At 40.1% G+C, this 23,649-nt stretch overlaps 1 protein-coding gene across 1 annotated transcript in view; it reads left to right on the top strand.

Annotated features, from left to right (window-relative positions):
• MTMR8 (myotubularin related protein 8) overlaps positions 1-23,089 on the top strand; it is a 275,747-nt gene extending 252,658 nt beyond the window's left edge. Inside the window, exons 13-14 of the mRNA XM_060292870.1 lie at positions 20,108-20,234; positions 22,619-23,089. Of these exons, the coding sequence (XP_060148853.1) occupies positions 20,108-20,234; positions 22,619-23,089 (598 nt within the window). The remainder of the gene's footprint in view (positions 1-20,107; positions 20,235-22,618) is intronic.
• Positions 23,090-23,649: the final 560 nt, after the last annotated feature.

Raw genomic sequence — 23,649 nt, 5'->3', positions numbered from 1 at the left:
TACAGTATTTGTCTTCCGCTGACTTATTTCACTTAGCATAATGCCCTCAAAGTTCATCCATATTGTCACAAATGACAGGATTTCCTCTTTTTTATGACTGAATAAGATTCCATTTTATATATATATATATATATATATACACCACAGTTTCTTTATCTATTTATCCATCAATGGACACTTGGGTTATTTCCATGTCTTGGCTATTGTAAATAATTCTGCAGTGAACATAGGGGTACAGATATGTCTTTGAAATAGTGAGTTTATTTCTTTCAGGTATATACCTAAAAGTGGAGTTGTTGGATCTGGGAATTCTATTTTTAATTTTTTGAGCAACCTCCATACTGTTTTCCATAGTGGTCCAACTAACCCACCAACAATGCACAAGTGTTCCTTTTTCTCCACATTCTTGCCAACAATTGTTACTTCTCGTCTTGTTGATAACAGTGATTCTAACATATGTGAGATGATATCTCATTGTGGATTTGATTTGCATTTGCCTGGTGATTAGTGATGTTGAGCATCTTTTCATGTGCCTTTTGCCCACCTGTATATCTTCTTTCAAAAAATGCCTATTCAGAGCCTCTGCCCATTTTTTAAATGGGTTTTTTTTTTTTTTTTTTGGTCGCTGCTGAGTTGCATGAGTTCTTTATGTATTTTGGCTATTAACCCCATGTCAAATATTTGATTTGAAAATATTTTCTTTCAACTGGTAGGTTGCCTTTTCATTGTGTTGATGTTTTTTTTGGCTGTGCAGAAACGTGTTTGGTTTGATATAGTCCCACTTGCTTATTTTTGCTTTTGTTGCCTTTGCTTTTGGTGTCAAAAGGGTTCAAACTTTTGGGGGCCTTTTGGGGCTCATGAATCTGGAAGTCCATTTCTCTCAATATATTTGGTAAGTTTCAGCCTTTATTGCTTTAAATATATTTTCTGTTCCTTTATCTTTCTCTTCTTCCTGGATTCTCATAATGCATTTTTTGTTTCTTTTGGTTTTTCCCATAAATCCAGTGGGCTTTCTTCATACTTTTTATTTCTTTTTGCTCCTCTGCCTGGATAAGTTCATATGATTTATCTTTGTGTTCATTGATTCTTTCTTATTCTTAATTCAGACTGCTGTTGAAGCTCTGTTGAATTCTTCAGTTCAGTCATTGTATTCTTCAGCTCTAGAATATACTTTTTTGTTTCTATTTCTTTATTGCATTTCTCATTGTGTTCATGGATTGTTTTCCTAGTTTTATTTAGTTGTTTGTGTGTTCTTGTTGTTCACTAAACTTTTAGAACATTATTCTGAATACTTTGCCAGACATATCATAGATCTCTATTTCTTTAGGGTCAGTTATTGGAACTTTATTAATTTCCTTTGGTGGTGTCATATTTACCTGATCTGCACATTTGAGTAAGCAGTCTCCTCTTCCAGACCTCACAGATTCACTTCAACAAGGATATTCCTAGTCAGCATACCTTGGTGTTCTGGATGGATCACCTGATAGCACCCTTTTACAGGTGAGGCTTCCTACTGGGATCTTTAAGTCAGGCCATAATCCTTCAGTGCCTTGTCTTAGCTGATACTGTGTCATATTTACCACCTGCACCAGTAATGGATGATTAACTGTTTTCTACCATGCAATGCCTACCACTTAAACTTGTTCCATGTAATACTTGCTGACTGAAGAGCTCCATTCCCATAATAGGAAAATGGATAGTCTTTGTATAGGGGGTGACAGTTACAACCAGAGCAGAAACTTCTTTTTGTAGAACTGGGCCAATTTTAATAAAGTGGGTAATTACTATTTTAATTATTCTTCCTCTCAAGCTGATCACCTCTTGGGTGGGGTGGGGAGTCAAGGGGTCCCTTTAAAACATGAGTGATGGAGGAGGCGGAAGATGGCGGAAGAGTAAGACGCGGAGATCACATTCCTCCCCACAGATACACCAGAAATACATCTACACGTGGAACAACTCCTACAGAACACCTACTGAAGGCTGGCAGAAGACCTCAGACCTCCCAAAAGGCAAGAAACTCCCCACGTACCTGGGTAGGGCAAAAAAAAAGAAAAAACAGAGACAAAAGAATAGGGACGGCACCTGCACCAGTGGGAGGGAGCTGTGAAGGAGGAAAAGTTTCCACACTCTAGGAAGCCCCTTCGAGGGCGGAGACTGCGGGAGGCGGAGGGGGGAGCTTCGAAGCTGCGGAGTGCACAGCAACGGGTGCGGAGGGCAAAGCGGGGAGATTCCCGCACAGAGGATCGGTGCCGACCGGCACTCACCAGCCCGAGAGGCTTGTCTGCTCACCCGCCGGGGCGGGCGGGGCTGAGAGCTGAGGCCGGAGCGCAGGGAGAGGACTGGGGTTGGAGGCTTGAACATAGCCTGAAGGGGTTAGTGCACCACAGCTAGCCGGGAGGGAGTCCGGGGAAAAGCCTGCACCCGCAGAAGAGGCAGGAGACTTTTCCTTCCCTCTTTGTTTCCTGGGGCGTGAGGAGAGGGGTTTAAGAACGCTGCTTAAAGGAACTCCAGAGACGGGCGCGAGCCGCGGCTAAAAGCGCGAACCCCAGAGACGGGCGCGAGCCGCGGCTGAAAGCGCGGACCCCAGAGACGGGCGCGAGCCGCGGCTGAAAGCGCGGAATCCAGAGACGGGCGCGAGCCGCGGCTGAAAGCGCGGAATCCAGAGACGGGCGCGAGCCGCTGCTGAAAGCGCGGAATCCAGAGACGGGCGCGAGCCGCGGCTGAAAGCGCGGACTCCAGAGACGGGCGCGAGCCGCGGCTGAAAGCGCGGAATCCAGAGACGGGCGCAAGCCGCGGCTAAAAGCGCGGACCCCAGAGGCGGGCGGGAGACGTTAAGGCTGCTGCTGCCGCCACCGAGGGGCCTGTGTGCGAGCACAGGTCACTCTCCACACCCCTCTTCCGCGGAGGCTGTGCAGCCCGCCACTGCCGGGTTCCCGGGATCCAGGGACAACTTCCCTGGGAGAGCGCACAGCGCGCCTCAGGCTGGTGCAAAGTCACGCCGGCCTTTGCCACCGCAGGCCCGCCCCGCACTCTGTGCCCCTCCGTCCCCGCCGGCCTGAGTGCGCCAGAGCCCCCAATCAGCGGCTCTTTTAACCCCATCCTGTCTGAGCAAAAAACAGACGCCCTCCAGCGATCTACACGCAGTGGCAGGGCCAAATCCAAAGCTGAGCCCTGGGAGCTGTGAGAACAAAGAAGAGAAAGGGAAATCCCTCCCAGCAGCCTCAGAAGCAGCGGATTAAAGCTCCACAATCAACTTGATGTACCCTGCATCTGTGGAATACCTGAATAGACAACCAATCATCCCAAATTAAGGAAGTGGACTTTAGGAGCAAGATCTATGATTTTTTCCCCTTTCCTTTTTTTGCGAACGTGTATGTGTATGGTTCTGTGTGAGATCTTGTCTGTATAGTCTTGCTTCCACCATTTGTCCTAGGGTTCTATCCGTCCATGTTTTTTTTTTTTAATTTTTTTCTTAATAATTAATTTTAATAACCTTATTATACTTTACCTTCGTTCTTTCTTTCTTTCTTTCCATCCTTCCTTCCCTCCTTTAGACAACGAATCATCCCAAATTGAGGAGGTGGTCTCTGACAGCAAGATTTAGGATTTTTCCCCATTTACCTCTTTTAGTGAGGGTGTATGTGTATGCTTCTGTGTAAGATTTTGTCTGTATAGCTTTGCTGCCAACATTTGTCCTAGGTTCTTTCCGTCCCTTTTTTTTTTTTCTAAATAAGAAGTTTTTAATTCAATAACTTTATTATACTGTATTTTATTTTTACTGTATCTTCTTTCTTTCTGTCTTTTTTCCTTCTTTCCCTCCTTCCTTCCCTCCTCCCTCCCTCCCTCCCTTCTTTCCTTCTTGCCTTCTTTCCTTCTTTGCTTCTTTCTTTCTTCCTTCCTTCCTACCCTCCTTTCCTTCTTTCTTTCCTCATACTTCTACTAATTCCCTCTACTTTTTCTCCCTTTTATCCTGAGCCTGTGGATGAAAAGCTTTTGGTGCTCCAGCCAGGAGGCAGGGCTCTGCCTCTGAGGTAGGAGAGCCAACTTCAGGACACTGATCAACAAGAGACCTCCCAGCTCCACATAATATCAAACAGCGAAAATCTCCCAGAGACCTCCATCTTAACACCAGCACCCAGCTTCACTCAACGACCAGCAAGCCACAGTGCTGGAAAACCTATGCCAAACAACTAGCAAAACAGGAACACAACCCCACCCATTAGCAGAGAGGCTGCCTAAAATCATAATAAGGCCACAGACACCCCCAAACACACCACCAGACGTGAACCTGACCACTAGAGAGACAAGATCCAGCCTCATCCACCACAACACAGGCACTAGCCCCCTCCACCAGGAAGCCTACACAACCCACTGAACCAACCTTAGCCACTAGAGACAGACATCAAAAACAGGAGGAACCACAAACCTGCAGCCTGCAAAAAGGAGACCCCAAACACAGTAAGATAAGCAAAATGAGAAGACAGAAAAACACACAGCAGATAAAGGAGCAAGATAAAAATGCACCAGACCTAACAAATGAAGAGGAAATAGGCAGTCTACCTGAAAGAGAATTCAGAATAATGATAGTAAGGTTGATCCGAAATCTTGGAGATAGAATGGACAATAGATTGGACAAAATGCAAGAATCAGTTAACAAGGACCTAGAAGAACTAAAGATGAAACAAGCAACGATGAACAACACAATAAATGAAATTAAAAGTACTCTAGATGGGATCAATAGCAGAATAACTGAGGCAGAAGAACGGATAAGTGACCTGGAAGATAAAATAGTGGAAATAACTACTGCAGAGCAGAATAAAGAAAAAAGAATGAAAAGAACTGAGGACAGTCTCAGAGACCTCTGGGACAACATTAAACGCACCAACATTCGAATTATAGGGGTTCCAGAAGAAGAAGAGAAAAAGAAAGGGACTGAGAAAATATTTGAAGAGATTATAGTTGAAAACTTCCCTAATATGGGAAAGGAAATAGTTAATCAAGTCCAGGAAGCACAGAGAGTCCCATACAAGATAAATACAAGGAGAAATACGCCAAGACACATATTAATCAAACTGTCAAAAATTAAATACAAAGAAAGCATATTAAAAGCAGCAAGGGAAAAACAACAAATAACACATAAGGGAATCCCCATAAGGTTAACAGCTGATCTCTCAGCAGAAACCCTACAAGCCAGAAGGGAGTGGCAGGACATACTGAAAGTGATGAAGGAGAAAAACATGCAGCCAAGACTACTCTACCCAGCAAGGATCTCATTCAGATTTGATGGAGAAATTAAAACCTTTACAGACAAGCAAAAGCTGAGAGAGTTCAGCACCACCAAACCAGCTTTACAACAAATGCTAAAGGATCTTCTCTAGGCAAGAAACACAAGAGAAGGAAAAGACCTATAATAACGAACCCAAAACAATTTAGAAAATGGGAATAGGAACATACATATCGATAATTACCTTAAATGTAAATGGACTAAATGCTCCCACCAAAAGACACAGATTAGCTGAATGGATACAAAAACAAGACCCTTATATATGCTGTTTACAAGAGACCCACTTCAGACCTAGAGACACATACAGACTGAAAGTAAGGGGATGGAAAAAGATATTCCATGCAAATGGAAGCCAAAAGAAAGCTGGAGTAGCAATTCTCATATCAGACAAAATAGACTTTAAAATAAGGACTATTAAAAGAGACAAAGAAGGACACTACATAATGATCAAGGGATCGATCCAAGAAGAAGATATAACAATGGTAAATATTTATGCACCCAACATAGGAGCACCTCAATACATAAGGCAAATACTAACAGCCATAAAAGGGGAAATCGACAGTAACACATTCATAGTAGGGGACTTAAACACCCCACTTTCACCCATGGACAGATCATCCAAAATGAAAATAAATAAGGAAACACAAGCTTTAAATGATACATTAAACAAGATGGACTTAATTGATATTTATAGGACACTCCATCCAAAAACAACAGAATACACATTTTTCTCAAGTGCTCATGGAACATTCTCCAGGATAGATCATATCTTAGGTCACAAATCAAGCCTTGGTAAATTTAAGAAAATTGAAATTGTATCAAGTATCTTTTCTGACCACAACGCCATGAGACTAGATATCAATTACAGGAAAAGATTTGTAAAAAATACAAACACATGGAGGCTAAACAATACACTACTTAATAATGAAGAGATCACTGAAGAAATCAAAGAGGAAATCAAAAAATACCTAGAAACAAATGACAATGGAGACACAACGACCCAAAACCTGTGGGATGCAGCAAAAGCAGTTCTAAGGGGGAAGTTTATAGCAATACAAGCCCACCTTAAGAAGCAGGAAACATCTCGAATAAACAACCTAACCTTGCACCTCAAGCAATTAGAGAAAGAAGAACAAAAAAACCCCAAAGCTAGCAGAAGGAAAGAAATCATAAAAATCAGATCAGAAATAAATGAAAAAGAAATGAAGGAAACAATAGCAAAGATCAATAAAACTAAAAGGTGGTTCTTTGAGAAGATAAACAAAATAGATAAACCACTAGCCAGACTCATCAAGAAAAAAAGGGAGAAGACTCAAATCAATAGAATTAGAAATGAAAAAGGAGAGGTAACAACTGACACTGCAGAAATAAAAGAGATCATGAGAGATTACTACAAGCAACTCTATGCCAATAAAATGGACAATCTGGAAGAAATGGACAAATTCTTAGAAATGCACGACCTGCCAAGACTGAATCAGGAAGAAATAGAAAATATGAACAGACCAATCACAAGCACTGAAATTGAAACTGTGATTAAAAATCTTCCAACAAACAAAAGCCCAGGACCAGATGGCTTCACAGGCGAATTCTATCAAACATTTAGAGAAGAGCTAACACCCATCCTTCTCAAACTCTTCCAAAATATAGCAGAGGGAGGAACACTCCCAAACTCATTCTACGTGGCTACAAACATCCTGATACCAAAACGAGACAAAGATATCACAAAGAAAGAAAACTACAGGCCAATATCACCGATGAACATAGATGCAAAAATCCACAACAAAATACTAGCAAACAGAATCCAACAGAACATTAAAAGGATCAGACACCACGATCAAGTGGGGTTTATCCCAGGAATGCAAGGATTCTTCAATATACGCAAATCTATCAATGTGATAAACCATATTAACAAATTGAAGGAGAAAAACCATATGATCATCTCAATAGATGCAGAGAAAGCTTTTGACAAAATTCAACACCCATTTATGATAAAAACCCTGCAGAAAGTAGGCATAGAGGGAACTTTCCTCAACATAATAAAGGCCATATATGACAAGCCCACAGCAAACATCATCCTCAATGGTGAAAAACTGAAAGCATTTCCACTAAGATCAGGAACAAGACAAGGTTGCCCACTCTCACCACTATTATTCAACATTGTTTTGGAAGTTTTAGCCACAGCAATCAGAGAAGAAAAGGAAATAAAAGGAATCCAAATTGGAAAAGAAGAAGTAAAGCTGTCACTGTTTGCAGATGACATGATCCTATACATAGAGAACCCTAAAGATGCTACCAGAAAACTACTAGAGCTAATCAATGAATTTGGTAAAGTGGCAGGATACAAAATTAATGCACAGAAATCTCTGACATTCCTATACACTAAGGATGAAAAATCTGAAAGTGAAATCAAGAAAACACTCCCATTTACCATTGCAACAAAAAGAATAAAATATCTAGGAATAAACCTACCTAAGGAGACAAAAGACCTGTATGCAGAAAATTATAAGACACTGATGAAAGAAATTAAAGATGATATAAATAGATGGAGAGATATACCATGTTCTTGGATTGGAAGAATCAACATTGTGAAAATGACTCTACTACCCAAAGCAATCTACAGATTCAATGCAATCCCTATCAAACTACCACTGGCATTTTTCACAGAACTAGAACAAAAACTTTCACAATTTGTATGGAAACACAAAAGACCCTGAATAGCCAAAGCAATCTTGAGAACGAAAGAAGGAACTGGAGGAATCAGGCTCCCTGACTTCAGACTATACTACAAAGCTACAGTCATCAAGACGGTATGGTACTGGCACAAAAACAGAAAGATAGATCAATGGAACGGGATAGAAAGCCCAGAGATAAACCCATGCACATATGGACACCTTATCTTTGATAAAGGTGGCAGTAATGTACAATGGAGAAAGGACAGCCTCTTCAATAAGTGGTGCTGGGAAAACTGGACAGGTACATGTAAAAGTATGAGATTAGATCACTCCCTAACACCATACACAAAAATAAGCTCAAAATGGATTAAAGACCTAAATGTAAGGCCAGAAACTATCAAACTCTTAGAGGAAAACATACGCAGAACACTCTATGACATAAATCAAAGCATGATCCTTTCTGACCCACCTCCTAGAGTAATGGAAATAAAAACAAAAATAAACAAATGGGACCTAATGAAACTTCAAAGCTTTTGCACAGCAAAGGAAACCGTAAACAAGACCAAAAGACAACCCTCAGAATGGGAGAAAATATTTGCAAATGAAGCAACCGACAAAGGATTAATCTCCAAAATTTACAAGCAGCTCATGCAGCTCAATAACAAGAAAACAAACAACCCAATCCAAAAATGGGCAGAAGACCTAAATAGACATTTCTCCAAAGAACATATACAGACTGCCAACAAACACATGAAAGAATGCTCAACATCATTAATCATTAGAGAAATGCAAATCAAAACTACAATGAGATATCATCTCACACCAGTCAGAATGGCCATCATCAAAAAATCTACAAACAATAAATGCTGGAGAGGGTGTGGAGAAAAGGGAACACTCTTGCACTGCTGGTGGGAATGTGAATTGGTTCAGCCACTATGGAGAACAGTATGGAGGTTCCTTAAAAAACTACAAATAGAACTACCATATGACCCAGCAATCCCACTACTGGGCATATACCCTGAGAAAACCAAAATTCAAAAAGAGTCATGTACCAAAATGTTCATTGCAGCTCTATTTACAATAGCCCGGAGATGGAAACAACCTAAGTGCCCATCACCAGATGAATGGATAAAGAAGATGTGGCACATATATACAATGGAATATTACTCAGCCATAAAAAGAAACGAAATTGAGCTATTTGTAATGAGGTGGATAGACCTAGAGTCTGTCATACAGAGTGAAGTAAGTCAGAAAGAAAAAGACAAATACCGTATGCTAACACATATATATGGAATTTAAGAAAAAAATGTCATGAAGAACCTAGGGGTAAAGCAGGAATAAAGACGCAGACCTCTTAGAGAACGGACTTGAGGTTATGGGGAGGGGGAATGGTGAGCTGTGACAGGGCGAGAGAGAGTCATGGGCATATACACACTAACAAACGCAGTAAGGTAGATAGCTAGTGGGAAGCAGCCGCATGGCACAGGGATATTGGCTCGGTGCTTTGTGACAGCCTGGAGGGGTGGGATGGGGAGGGTGGGAGGGAGGGAGACGCAACAGGGAAGACATATGGGAACATATGTTTATGTATGACTGATTCACTTTGTTATAAAGCAGAAACTAACACACCATTGTAAAGCAATTATACCCCAATAAAGATGTTAAAAAAAAAAAAAAAAAAACATGAGTGATTTCTGGGATAAGGGAGGTTTGGAAAAACATGGCCAATAAAGCCAGCCAGTGCTGTTTAGATCTTGAAACCCAAACAATAGTTATTTAATTTTTTTTCATTTTATATTGACTATAGTTGATTTACAATGTTGTATTAGTTTCAGGTGTATAGCAAAGTGATTCAATTATACATATACACATATCTCTTCTTTTTTCAAATTATTTTCCCATTTAGGTTATTACAGAATATTGAGCAGAGTTCCCTATGCTATACAGTAGGTCCTTGTTGGTTATCTATTTTAAATATAGTAGTGTATATATGTCAATCCAAAACTTCCAGTCTATCACTGCCCCTGACCCTTCATTCCTAGTAACCAAAAATTTGTTCTCTATGTCTGTAAGTCTGTTTCTGTTTTGTAAATTAGTTCATTTGCTTTTTGGTTTTTGTTTTAGATTCCACATATAAGTGATATCATATTTGTCTTTCTCTGTCTGACTTCACTTAGTATGATAATTTCCAGGCCCATCCATGCTGCTGTAAGTGGCATTATTTCATGCTTTTTAATGGCTGAGTAATATTCCATTGTCTACATGTACCACATCTTCTTTATTTGTAGATGGACATTTAGGTTGCCTCCATGTTTTGGCTATTGTAAACAGGGCTGCAGTGAACATCGGGATGCATGTATATTTTCGAACTGTGGTTTTCTTCAGATATATGCTGAGGAGTGGGATTGCTGGATCATATGGTAGCTCTATGTCTAGTTTTTAAAGAAATCTCCATACTGTTCTCCATACTGGCTGTACTAATTTACATTCCCACCAACAGTGCAGGAGGGTTCCCTTTTCTCTACACCCTCTCCAGCATTTATTGCTTGTAGACTTTTTAATGATGGCCGTTCTGACTGGTGTGAGGTGATACCTCATTGTAGTTTTCATTTGCATTTCTCTAATAATTAGTGGTGTTGAGTATCTTTTCATGTACCTCTTGGCCATCTGTATATCTTCTTTGGAGAAATGTCTATTTAGGTCTTCTGCCCATTTTTTGATTGGGTTTTTTTGTTTTTTCAAACTCATTCTATGGTATCACCCTGATACCAAAACTAGATAAGGATACCAAAGAAAAGAGAATTACAGGCCAATATCACTGATGAACATAGGTGCAAAAATCCTCAACAAAATACTAGCAAACCAAATCCAACAATACATTAAAAGGATTGTACACCATGATCAAGTGGGATTTATCCCAGGGATGCAAGGATTTTTCAGTATGCAGAAATTAATCAGTGTGATACACCACATTAACAAATTGGAGACTAAAAAACATATGATCCTCTCAATAAATGCAGAGAAAGCTTTTGACAAAATACAACACCAATTTATGATGAAAACTCTCTGGAAAGTGGGCATAGAGGGAACCTACTTCAAAATAACAAAAGCCATATAGGACCAATCCACAGCTAACATCATATTCAATGGTGAAAATTTGAAAGCATTTCCTCTAAGATCAGGAAAAAGACAAGAATGTACACCCTCCCCACTTTTACTCAACATTGTTTTGGTAGTCCTAGCCACAGCAATCAGAGAAGAAAAAGAAATAAAAGGAATCCAAATTAGAAACAGAGAAGTAAAACTGTCACTGTTTGCAGATGACATGATACTATACATAGACAATCCTAAAGATGCTACCAGAAAACTACTAGAGCTCATCAGTGAATTCAGTAAAGTTGTAGGTTACAAAGTTAATACACAGAATTCTGTTGCATTTGTATACACTAACAACCAAAGATCAGAAAGAGAAATTAAGGAAACAATCCCATTAACCATTGCATCAAAAAGAATAAAATACCTGGGATAAACCTACCTAAGAAGGCAAAAGACCTGTACTCCAAAAACTAAGACGCTGATGAAAGAAATCAAAGATGACACAAACAGATGGAAAGATATACCATGTTCTTGGATTCAAAGAATCAATATTGTCAAAATAACTATACTACCCAAGGCAATCTACAGATTCACTGCAATCCCTATCAAATTACCAATGGCATTTTTCACAGAACTAGAATAAAAAACTTTAAAATTTGTATGGAGACACAAAAGACCCTGAATAACCAAAGCAATCTTGAGAAAGAAAAACAGAGCTGGAGGAATCAGGCTCCCTGACTTCAGACTATACTACAAAGCTACAGTAATCAAGACAGTATGGTACTGGCACAAAAACAGAAAGATAGATCAATGGAACAGGATAGAAAGCCCAGAGATAAACCCACACACATATGGTCACCTTATCTTTGATAAAGGTGGCAGGAATGTACAGTGGAGAAAGGACAGCCTCTTCAATAAGTGGTGCTGGGAATACTGGACAGGTACATGTAAAAGTATGAGATTAGATCACTCCCTAATACCATATACAAAAATAAGCTCAAATTGGATTAAAGACCTAAATGTAAGGCCAGACACAATAAAACTCTTAGAGGAAAACTTAGGCAGAACACTGTCTGACATAAATCGCAGCAGTATCTTTTTTTTTTTTTTTTTTTGCAGTACACGAGCCTCTCACTGTTGTGGTCTCTCCCGTTGCAGAGCACAGGCTCCAGACGCACAGGCTCAGCGGCCATGGCTCACAGGCCCAGCCACTCCGCGGCATGTGGGATCCTCCCGGGCTGGGGCACGAACACGTGTCCCCTGCATCGGCAGGTGGACTCTCAACCACTGCGCCACCAGGGAAGCCCAGCAATATCTTTTTTGATCAGTCTTCTAGAGTAATGAAAATTAAAACAAAAATAAACAAATTGCACCTAATTAAACTCAAAAGCTTTTTCACAGCAAAGGAAACCATAAACAAAACAAAAAGACAACCCACAGAATGGGAGAAAATATTTGCAAATGATGCAACCTACAAGGGATTAATCTCCAAAGTTTACAAACAACTCATGCAGCTCAATATCAAAAAAATAAAAACTATAGTTAATATGTTGAAAGTATGATTGTCTACTAGAAGGGGCCAGCTTCTACAACCACCCCTTCTGTGACTGCCAGATCCCTATATGGGGGCTGGTGCCTGCCACTGGAGGAGATCAGAAGTAGTCTTTGCAGGGGTAGCTGTCTTTGAAAGTGATGCATTTTGAGGATTGTAATCTAACCCTAGTAAATATTGTAATTACTCCACCAGTTTACCAGAGATAATCCAATTTGGATTCCCTTTGTTTCTTTGGATCCAGTATAACCTCTCTTGTTCATCTCATAGTTCACACTTAAGCACGGACCTGGTTGTAATTGGTTTGTTTAGCCTAGAGGAAAGAGGCATCACTGTTGATAGCAATTTCAATTTAGGCCAAATAGGGTATTGTTTGTAGAGTTAACAAGTGACACAACTCTGAGTTTGTCTTTCATGAGTTTCTTTTAAATGTAGGGCAGCTCTGACCTCTTCAATTGTTTTAGCATTAGCTGCCATGGCTCATAAAAAGAACTTATACTTAAGAGGAGCCCTCCTGACAAACAACTAGGTAGACTCAGGACCTAATTAAGTCACCTCTGGACTTGCAGAGTCATCATACTTCATGCCATACTGCATCCTATATTACGTAGTAAGTCCACTCCAACGTCCCAGCTGATGGAGGAGATATTTGGCCTCAGTTAACATTTTCCATTGCCAGTCTTCCTAGGCCTTTATGAGGCCTAACATAGGATGGTTAGCCCTCCAAGCCATAAAAATCTGTATCAAAAGGTATATATAGACTGGGGTCCAAAGCCTTCTCTGTTGGTCATTCCCACCTTTCACACTAATTAGTAGGGACACCATTTTTTTCCATTTTGAGCCACCAATTCTGGCAACCAATTGCTTAACTTCAGCCCCCATAAGGTGAAGCTTGTTCCTCACCAGATCTATTCTATATAGACAGGCAGCCCCTTTTTTACTTGATTCCAGGGTTAGGTCTTTAAGGAGAGACTGGGCCTCAGGAAAAAGGAAAGGATATATCTCTTTATCCAACTGAGAACCAGCCCCTCCTTTTTGGCCCTGCCCTTGTGCCATTTCTATATCTAACTTTTGCAAGTAGGTACCAGGAAAGCAGAGGGTAATATAACCTCATCACTATCATGATGGTATCGTGCTGCCTTGCCCTCTAGTGGGCACTAGTCCTCTTTCATAGGGTCCTGCCTTCCATTTCATCTCCCCCAGAAGTTTAAGTTTCTACCTCATATTTAGGCAGTGCCCTGGTGAGAAGCACCCTCTGGCAGAATTCAACACATGTCTAGTGGTTCAGAGCACCTGTTCAGTTATTGCGCAGAAATTCTTCTTTTCTATGGCTTGCAGATACTGAGTGCAGTTTCTCAGGGTATGCAAAGCAAGTAGGCTTTAAATAGCTAAAAACTGCTTATTTGGGCTATGTTTAAAACAATTGGATGGGTAAAATTTTGAGTTTGGTACTGATGGGCTTTGCAGCTAACAGGTCCCAGCCTTCTATGAAGGAGTAAACAATATAGAGCCATTATGCAGAGACCATCTTTAGCTCATTTATATAACAGTAATGTATAATGGTATAATCACTATGGAAAACAGATTTTCACTTTCCTAAAAAACTAAACATGCAACTACCATATGATCTAACAATTGCACTAATTGCACTCCAGGACATGTATCCCAGAAAAATGAAAACTTTGTTCACACAGAAACCTGTACACTAATGTTCATAGCAATTTTATTCATAATAGCCAAAAACTGAAAACAACCCAAATTTACTTCAACAAGTAAATTGTTTATAGGTAAAAATAACTCTGGTACATCAATGCCAGAGATTATTACTCAGCAATAAAGAGGAATGAACTATTGATACATGCAAGACCTTGCAGAGAATTGTGATGAATCTTAAAATCTAATCTCAAAATGTTACATACTTTATGCTTCCATTTATATAAATTTCTTAAAAAGACAAAATTAATGGTTAAGATTAATGGTTACCAGGGGTTAAGGACAGGGTGGAGGATAGAGGGTACGGAGGTGTGTGTGGCTATAAAAGTACAATAGAAGTACTCCTTATGGTGAGGGAATTGTTATCTTTACTATATCAATATCCTAGTTGTGATATTATATTAGTTATCCTTTGAAGAACCTGGGTAAAGCATTTTGGGGATCACTCTTTATTTTTTTATTTTTTATTTTTTTTTTGCGGTACGCGGGCCTCTCACTGTTGTGGCCTCTCCCGCCACGGAGCACAGGCTCCAGACGCGCAGTCTCAGCGGCCATGGCTCACGGGCCCAGCCGCTCCGCGGCATGCGGGATCCCCCCGGACCGGGGCACGACCCCGCGTTCCCTGCATCAGCAGGCGGACTCTCAACCACTGCGACACCGGGGAAGCCCTATTACTTTTTTTAATTGTGGTAAAATACACATAGCACAAAATTTACCATCTTAACCATTTTTAAGTGTACAGTTCAGTAATGTTAAGTATATAAGTGTACAGTTCAGTAATGTTAAGCTTAACATTACTTAACATTACTTAACAGTAATGTTAAGTATATACTTAACAGTAATGTTAAGTATATAACAGTAATGTTAAGTATATTTTAAGTGTACAGTTCAGTAATGTTAAGTAATGTTAAGCATCGTTCAATCAATCTCCAGAAATTTTCCATTTACGAAACTGAAATCTCTGTATCCATTAAAACAGTTTTCGATTTCCGCCTCACTCCATCCCCTGCCAACTATCATTCTACTTTCTGTCTCTGTGTATTTGAATACTCTAGATCCCTCATATGAGTGGAACCATATATTATCTGTCCTTTCATCTCTGGCTTATTTCACTTAGTATGATGTCCTCAAGGTTCATCCATATGAACCTTCTGTCAGAAGTTTCATTCTCTTTTAAGGCTGAGTAATATTTCATTGATTGCATATCACATTTTGTTTATCCATTCATCTATTTATAGACACTTGGATAACTTCCACCTTTTGGTTCTTGTAAATAATGCTGCCATGAATGTTGGTGTAAAAGTATTTTTGAGACCCTATTTTCAAATTCTTTTGGATATATACTGAGAAGTGGAATTAATGGATCATATGGTTAATCTATTTTAAATTGTTTTGAGGAATGACCATAGCGTTTTCCATAGAAGCTGTAGCACTTTACAGTCCAACAGTGGTGCACAAGAGTTCCAATTTCTCCACCTTCTTGCCAACACTTGTTTTTGTTTTTTCAAATAGTAGCCATTCTATTGGGTATGAGATGATATGTTATGGTTTTAGTTTGCATTTCCCCAATGAGTAGTGACGATAGTTTCATGTGCTTATTGTCCATTTGTATCTCTTATTTGAAAAAATGATTCAGGTTCTTTGTTTTTTTGTTTGTTTTATTGGAATATAGGTGATTTACAATTTTGTATTAGTTTCAGGTGTACAGCATAGTGATTCAGTTATACATATACATATATTCATTCTTTTGCAGATTCATTTCTCATATAGGTTATTATAGAATATTAAGTAGAGTTCCCTATGCTGTACAGTAGGTCATTGTTGGTTATCTATTTTATATATAGTTGTGTGTGTATGATAAGCCTAGGATCCTAATTTATCCCTCCCCATCCCCATGTATCCCCTTTGGTAACCATCGGTTTGTTTTTGAAATCTGTGAAACTGTTTTGTAAATAAGTTCATTTGTATCATTTTTAAAATTAGATTCCACATATGAGTGATATCATATGTTATTTGTCTTTCTCTGTGTGACTTACTTCACTTAATAAGATAATCTCTAGGTCCATCCATGTTGTTGCAAATGGCACTATTTTGTTCTTTTTTAAAGTTGAGTAATATTCCATTGTATATATGTACCACATCTTCTTTATCCATTACTCTATCAATGGACATTTAGGTTGCTTCCATGACTTGGCTATTGTAAATAGCACTGCAATTACAATTGGGGTGCATGTATCTTTCTGAATTATGGTTTTCTCTGGATATATGCCCAGGAGTGGGATTGCTGGATCATATGGTACTTCTATATTAATTTTTTAAGGAACCTCCATACTGTTCTCCATATTGGTTGTACTAATTTACATTCCACCAACAGTGTAGGACCGTTCCCTTTTCTCCTCACCCTCTCCAGCATTTGTTTGTAGATTTTTTGATGATGGCCATTCTGACCAGTGTGAGGTGATACCTCATTGTAATTTTGATTTGCATTTCTCTCATAATTAGTGATGTTGAGCATTTTTTCATGTGCTTTTGGGCCATCTGTATGACTTCTTTGGAGCAATGTCTATTTTGATATTATGCCCATTTTTTTTATTGTGTTGTTTTGTTTTTGTGACATAGAGCTACATGAGCTGTTTGTATATTTTGGAGATTAACCCCTTGTCGGTCACGTTGTTTGCAAATATTTTCTCCCAACCTGTGCATTGTCTTTTTGTTTTGTTTATGGTTTCCTTTGCTTTGCAAAAGTTTTTAAGTTTAATTAGGTCCCATTTGTTATTTTTGTTTCTTTTTCATTACTCTAGGAGGTGGATCAAAAAAGAGATTGTTGTGATTTCCTAATAGGAGGGACTGGTTCCTGCCCAGTGGTGGGTGGAGCTGGGTCTTGTCCCTCTGGTGGCAGGACCATGCTCCGGAAAACTTTAAGAGGCTTGTCTGCTGATGGGTGGGGATGTGTTCCCATCCTGTTGGTTGTTTGGCCTGAGGTATCTCAGCACTGGAGCCTACAGGCTGTTGGATAGGACTAACGTCAGCCTCCAGGAGGGCTCATACCAGTGAGTACTCCCCAGAACTGCTGCTGCCAGTGTCTTTGTCTCCACAGTGAGCCACAGCTGCCCCCTGCCTCTGCAGGAGATGCTCCCATACTAGCAGGTAGGTCTGGCCCAGTCTTTATGGGGTCATTGCTTTTTTCCCCTCTGTCCTGGTGCACACGAGACCATGTGTGCACCCTCCAAGAGTGGAGTTTATGTTTCCCCCAGTCCTGTGGAATTCCTGAGATCAAACCCTGCTGGCTTTCAAAGCCAGATCATCTGGGGGCTCCTCCTCCCAGTGCTTGACCACCAGGCTGGGAAGCCTGATGTGAGGCTCAGAAATTTCACTCCTGTGGGAGAACTTCTGTGGTTTCATTGTTTTCCAGTTTGTGAGTCACCCACCTGGTGGGAATGGGATTTGATTTTATCACAGTTGTGCCCATCATACCATCTCATTGTGGTTTCTTCTTTGTCTTTGGATATAGGGTATCATTTCGGTCAGTTCTAGCATTTTTTTGTCAATGTTTGTTTAGCAGTTAGTTGTGATTTTGGTGTTCTCATAAAAAAGTGTGAGCTTACATCCTTATACTCCACCAACTTGAGCTAATCTCATGTCAGAGCATGTTCTGCTTGTTTTGCTCTAAGACTTTTATAATGTCTGGCCTTACATTTAGGTCTTTGATCCATTTTGAGTTTATTTTTGTGTATGGTGTTAGAGAATGTTCTAATTTCATTTTTTACATGTAGCTGTCCAGTTTTCCCAGCACCACTTATTGAAGAGACTGTCTTTTCTCCATTGTATATTCTTGCCTCATTTGTCATAGATTAATTGACCATAGGAGCATGAGTTTATTTCTGGGCTTTCTATCTGTTCCATTGATCTATATTTCTGTTTCTGTGCCAGTACCATACTGTTTTGATGACTGTAGCTTTGAAGTATAGTCTGAAGTCAGGGAGCCTGATTCCTCCAGCTCCCTTTTTCTTTCTCAAGATTGATTTTGTAACTTGGGGTCTTTTGTGTTTCCATACAAATTTAAAATGTTTTATTCTAGTTCTGTGAAAAATGCCATTGGTAATTTGGTAGGGATTGCATTGAATCTATAGATTGCCTTGGGTAGTATAGTCATTTTCAAAATTTTGATTCTTCCAGTCCAAGAACATGGTATATGTGTTCATCTGTCTGCATCATCTTCAATTTCTTTCATCAGTGTCTTATAGTTTTCAAAGTATAGGCCTTTTCCCTCCTTAAGAAGGTTTATTGTAGGTATTTTATTATTTTTGATGTAATGGTAAATGGGATTGTTTCCTTAATTTCTCTTTCTGACCTTTCATTGTTAGTGTAAAGGAATGCAAGAGATTTCTGTGTATTAATTTTGTATCCTGCAGCTTTACCAAATTCTTGTTTGCCTTTACTGGTGAGCCTTCCCGTTTGTAATTTTATTGTTTCTAGTTGTGGCCTTTTCATTTCCTCCTACAGAAGTTCCTTTAGCATTTGTTGTAAAGCTTTTTTGGTGGTGCTGAATTCTCTTAACTTTTGTTTGTCTGTAAAGTTTTTGATTTCTCTGTCAAGTCTGAATAAGAGCATTGCTGGGCAGAGTATTCTTTGTTGTAGGTTCTTCCCTTTTATCACTTTAAATATATCATGCCACTGGATTCTGGCCTGCATAGTTTCTGCTGAAAAATCAGCTGATAACCTTATTTTGATTCCCTTGTATGTTATTTGTTGCTTTTCCCTTGTTACTTTTAATGTTTTCTCTTTGTCTTTAATTTTTGTCAGTTTGATTAATATGTATCTTGCTGTGTTCCTCCTTGGGTTTATCTTGTATGGGACTCTGCACTTCCTGGACTTGAATGAGCATTTCCTTTCTCATGTTAGGGAAGTTTTCAGCTATTATATCTTCAAATATTTTCTCAGACCCTTTCTCTCTCTCTTCTCCTTCTGGGACCCCTATAATGCAAATATTGGTGCATTTACTGTTTTCCCAAAGGTCTCTGAGACTGTCCTCATTTCTTTTCATTCTTTGTTCTGTGGCAGTGATTTCCACCACTTTGTCTTCCAGCTCGCTTATTCATTCTTCTGCCTCATTTATTCTGCTATAGATTTCCTTCTAGTGTATTTTTCATTTCAATTATTGTATTGTTCATCTGTTAGTTGTTCTTTGAATCTTCTAGCTCTTTGTTAAACATTTCTTATATCTTCTTTGTCTGTACCTCCATTCTTTTTCTGAGATCTTTATTATCATTACTCTGAATTATATTTTTAGGGAGATTGCCTATCTCCATTTCACTTAGCTGTTCTGGATTTTTATCTGGTGCCTTCTTCTGGATCATATTTCTCTGCCATCTCATTTTGTCTAATTTTCTGTGTTTGTGGTCTCCTTTCTGCAGCCTGCAGTATCATAGCTCCTTTTGCTTCTGGTGTCTGCCCCCTGGTGGTTAAGTTTGGTCCTGGGGCTTGTGCCTGCCCACTGTTGGGTGAAGTTGTGTCTTGTCCCTATGGGGGCAGGGCCATGTCAAGGGGTGAGTTTAGAGATGGCTGTGAGCTCAGTACGACTTTAGGAAGCCTGTCTTCAGCAGAGATCTTTCTGCTAGGAACTTTACTCTTAAATTATGAGCATGTCCAGTCTTTTTAATGTCATCAAAGTTACCTTACTTTTGAGATCTGCCTACCTACCAGGCTAATATTTTCTTGACATGAGGAAAACATAAATAATCTATTTCTCCAGCTAAGCTAACCCACTTTTTTTCTTTTTGTTTATTCAAGGTTCTGGTGTGGGATGTATAACTACTTTGACAAAGGGCTGCAGCCCAAGCAGAGTATGCTAGAGAGCCTCTTGGAAATTAAGAAGCAGAGATCAATGCTGGAAGCAGATGTGCACAAACTAGAAAAGGTGAAGAGTTAAATCTCAAAATGAGAACCTCTTGCCCCTTCTGAGTAGGCCCAATCCACTGAGAGTTGAATTGGTACTTGTGAGAAGCTGCCTGGCTGGCTTGTTATACTCTCTGCATTCCAAGCATCCTGTGTCTATAAAGCTCTAAGGCACAACTCTTTTTTTACGTTCCATATTAAGTGGCAAATATAACACTCAGTTAAACAAGTGGATTGGTTCCCTTTTTGGATCTGGATGGAATTATTAGGAGGAACAAGAGGGAATGACAGGGAAGTAATACAAGTATTTGTTATCCATCAATAAGTATAACTTCTTGGGTGTACTAATGAGAACAATGAAATTGTTATATTTCCAATTAGGAAAACCTTATAAAAAATCTGATTTCCTTCCCATGTAGATTATAAACTCTGCTCGTTGTACCAGCAAAACTAAAGTCACACACTTGTTTTTAATTAGAGGTTAAAGAAGTCAACAGGGATTTCCTTTCAATAAATGGAAAATGCTGAGCTGCTTCTGGAATCCAGAGGTTCCTAGGGGTGTGTTTGAAGTAGAGGGGAGGGATATTTTTTAGAAAAGAATTCTTGGAAAGGGTGTGCTGTTTAGGTACTGGGTGTGAAACTCCTTTTGACCAGATAAGGCATAGCTTTTCTGCTCACTGTAAGTAAACAAATATCCTTTTATTGTGAAAATAAATGTATTGTGATTACATCAGATCCTAAACTTTTGAATGTCCTCTTGGCAGGTAACAGTCAGTTAATTACTTGTTTCCATTAAAAAAAAAAAAGAAGAAGGGGAAGAGGAAGGAAAAAACTGAAGCATAACTTAAAATCATAGGAAACAAAGGAAACAAGCAGCCCCAGGAAGGTCAAGCCCTAGGCAGAACTGAGAAGTAGGAAACCTTTTTCCTAATGTCTCCTGCCTCCTTTTTTACCTATTAGCAACCTTCTCCACAAGGTCTCCCGAGCAGGTGTCCTATTCTAAACCCAGCCCTTTCACTTATTCCTGCCTAATTCCTAAGAGAATCAGATTCATTCTAGATAGAATCAGATCACTTTCTGATTCTAAAGTTCAAAAGTAAGTAAAGCTTCCTTTTAAAGTAATAACTATTGGGCTTCCCTGGTGGCGCAGTGGTTGAGAGTCCGCCTGCTGATGCAGGGGACACGGGTTTGTGCCCTGGTCCGGGAAGATCCCACATGCCGCGGAGCAGCTGGGCCCGTGAGCCATGGCCACTGAGCCTGTGCGTCTGGAGCCTGTGCTCCGCAACGGGAGAGGCCACAACAGTGAGAGGCCCGCGTACCGCAAAAAAATAATAAAATAATAACTATTATTAACATTCCTTTTTTAATACAGAGAAGATAAACAAAAGCAGCCCAACAGATAACCCTGTTGACATTCAAAAAAAAAAGGCAGTACAAGTATAAAGTTAGAATATGCAGAATAGAAAAATGTACAAAATGGAATGTTGAAAAAACTCTCCCAGCCACCTACCCATTCAGTTTCTCTCTCCAAGGGTTATCACTGTGTGTGTGTGTGTGTGTGTGTGTGTGTGTGTGTGTGTGTGTGTGATTTTGTGATTTCCAGGAAAATAAGAGTGGTATGCTTATACCCTAAGGCAGGAGCTCTTAACTGGAGTCCATGAACCCATAGATGTCCACAGATGCCCTTCAGGGGATCTGTGAAACCCCTGAAATTATACCTAAAAACTGTGTGCCATCTCATCCACTCATATGTGAATTCATGCAGTTTTCTGAGAAGGTCCATCATTTTCTTCAGATTTTCAAAGGTGTCTATGACCCACAAAAAGTTAAGAATCACTGTTGTAAAGCATCAGTGAGTCATTGTTTTATCCCTGAAGGTGAAAATATCCATTGGAGATAGCATGAAGTAGTAGACAGATCATAGACTTTGGCATTAAGGAGAGGCAGGATCAGATCCCAGCTCTACCACTTCCTAAATGTGTGAATTTGGGGTGACTTAAATTCTCTGAGCCTCAGTTTCCTCATCTGTAAAATACAGCTAATTCCTAACTAATAAGATTCTTAAGTATGAAAGGAAACACTATATGTAAAGTGCCTGGCACATGGAGGTATTCAATAAATGTTAGTGATCCTTTCCCTTGCCCTCCCTGCTCCCAGTAATAAAATTGCATTTATCAGAAAAGGGAACTTTTATATATACAAGACCCTTGAGGGTCTTTAGTAGTAGGGCTTTTAAAGCACTATGTCAAGTGATGAATAAAAGATGTTTGAGGATGAGGAGGGGGCAAAAGGTCATTTGCTACCATATAAGTGACAGCAGGCAGGATCCGTATAGGTCAATGTGATATTTGCCTAGTTTTACTCCAGTTTCTAATTCTTTTCAACCATTCCTTGTTCCCATGACAGAAAGTGAAAGACCATGATGAGCCACAAGAAGAATTCTGTACCTGCTCTCAATTAGGGCATTTATCATCTCAACACCTGGGAACTCCTTTAACCAATCCTCTCAGCTTTATGGGTATTGATGGAGACCTGAATACCTTGATGGAGAGTGGCACTCTTTCTAGGGAAGGAGGCCTTCGAGTTCAGGTGGATCAAGTAAAAATCCAGTGTGCAGACCTCCACCCTGACTATTATGGGACCATGGGCAGCCTTAGGGCCATAAACATTTCTGGGGATGTCGGCTTCTCTGGAGACACAGGCATCTCTGGGGTCTCAGGCATCTCTGGCAACACGGGAACCTCTGAGGCTATGGGCTTCTATGAAGACATCAGCGTCTCTGGGGCCATGAGCTTCTCTGGGACCACAGGCATCTCTGAAGACACAGGACTCTCTAAGGCCATCACCAAGGAGGCAGGTTTCTCTAAGCAACAGTGAGCTATTCATCTGCTTCCATATTAGGTGCAACTGCAACACCCACAATGATCCTTGTCTCAAAAAAGGCTGTGCTGCTTTTCTGATTGGATTAAATGGGCAGGGCCAGGGCACCCCTCCTCCCAGTTAAGAGTCTGGAAGGGGATTTAGGGCCTTTACTAGTTAAGCAACCAGTATATGCATGTCAAGCAGGCCAGAATATAGACAAGAGAAAGAATATGTTATTATTCTAGAATGGGATTTAGCTTTAAAAATATTGCTTTTCGGGCTTCCCTGGTGGCGCAGTGGTTGAGAGTCCGCCTGCCGATGCAGGGGACACGGGTTCGTGCCCCGGTCCAGGAGGATCCCACGTGCCGCGGAGCGGCTGGGCCCGTGAGCCATGGCCGCTGAGCCTGCGCGTCCGGAGCCTGTGCTCCGCAATGGGAGAGGCCACAGCAGTGAGAGGCCCGTGTACCGCAAAAAAAAAAAAAAAAAAAGATCCATGTGTGCTTGGTGGTTTAGAACATATAAGAAAATAGTTTTCTTAAGTTACAACACTTGTTTTCCCCAACTCACACCCTGGT

Source organism: Globicephala melas, chromosome X, assembly GCF_963455315.2.
Source record: "Globicephala melas chromosome X, mGloMel1.2, whole genome shotgun sequence".
Lineage (NCBI taxonomy): Eukaryota > Metazoa > Chordata > Mammalia > Artiodactyla > Delphinidae > Globicephala > Globicephala melas.
Note: the sequence above shows the minus strand (reverse complement) of the source record. Positions and strands in the feature narration are given on the sequence as shown.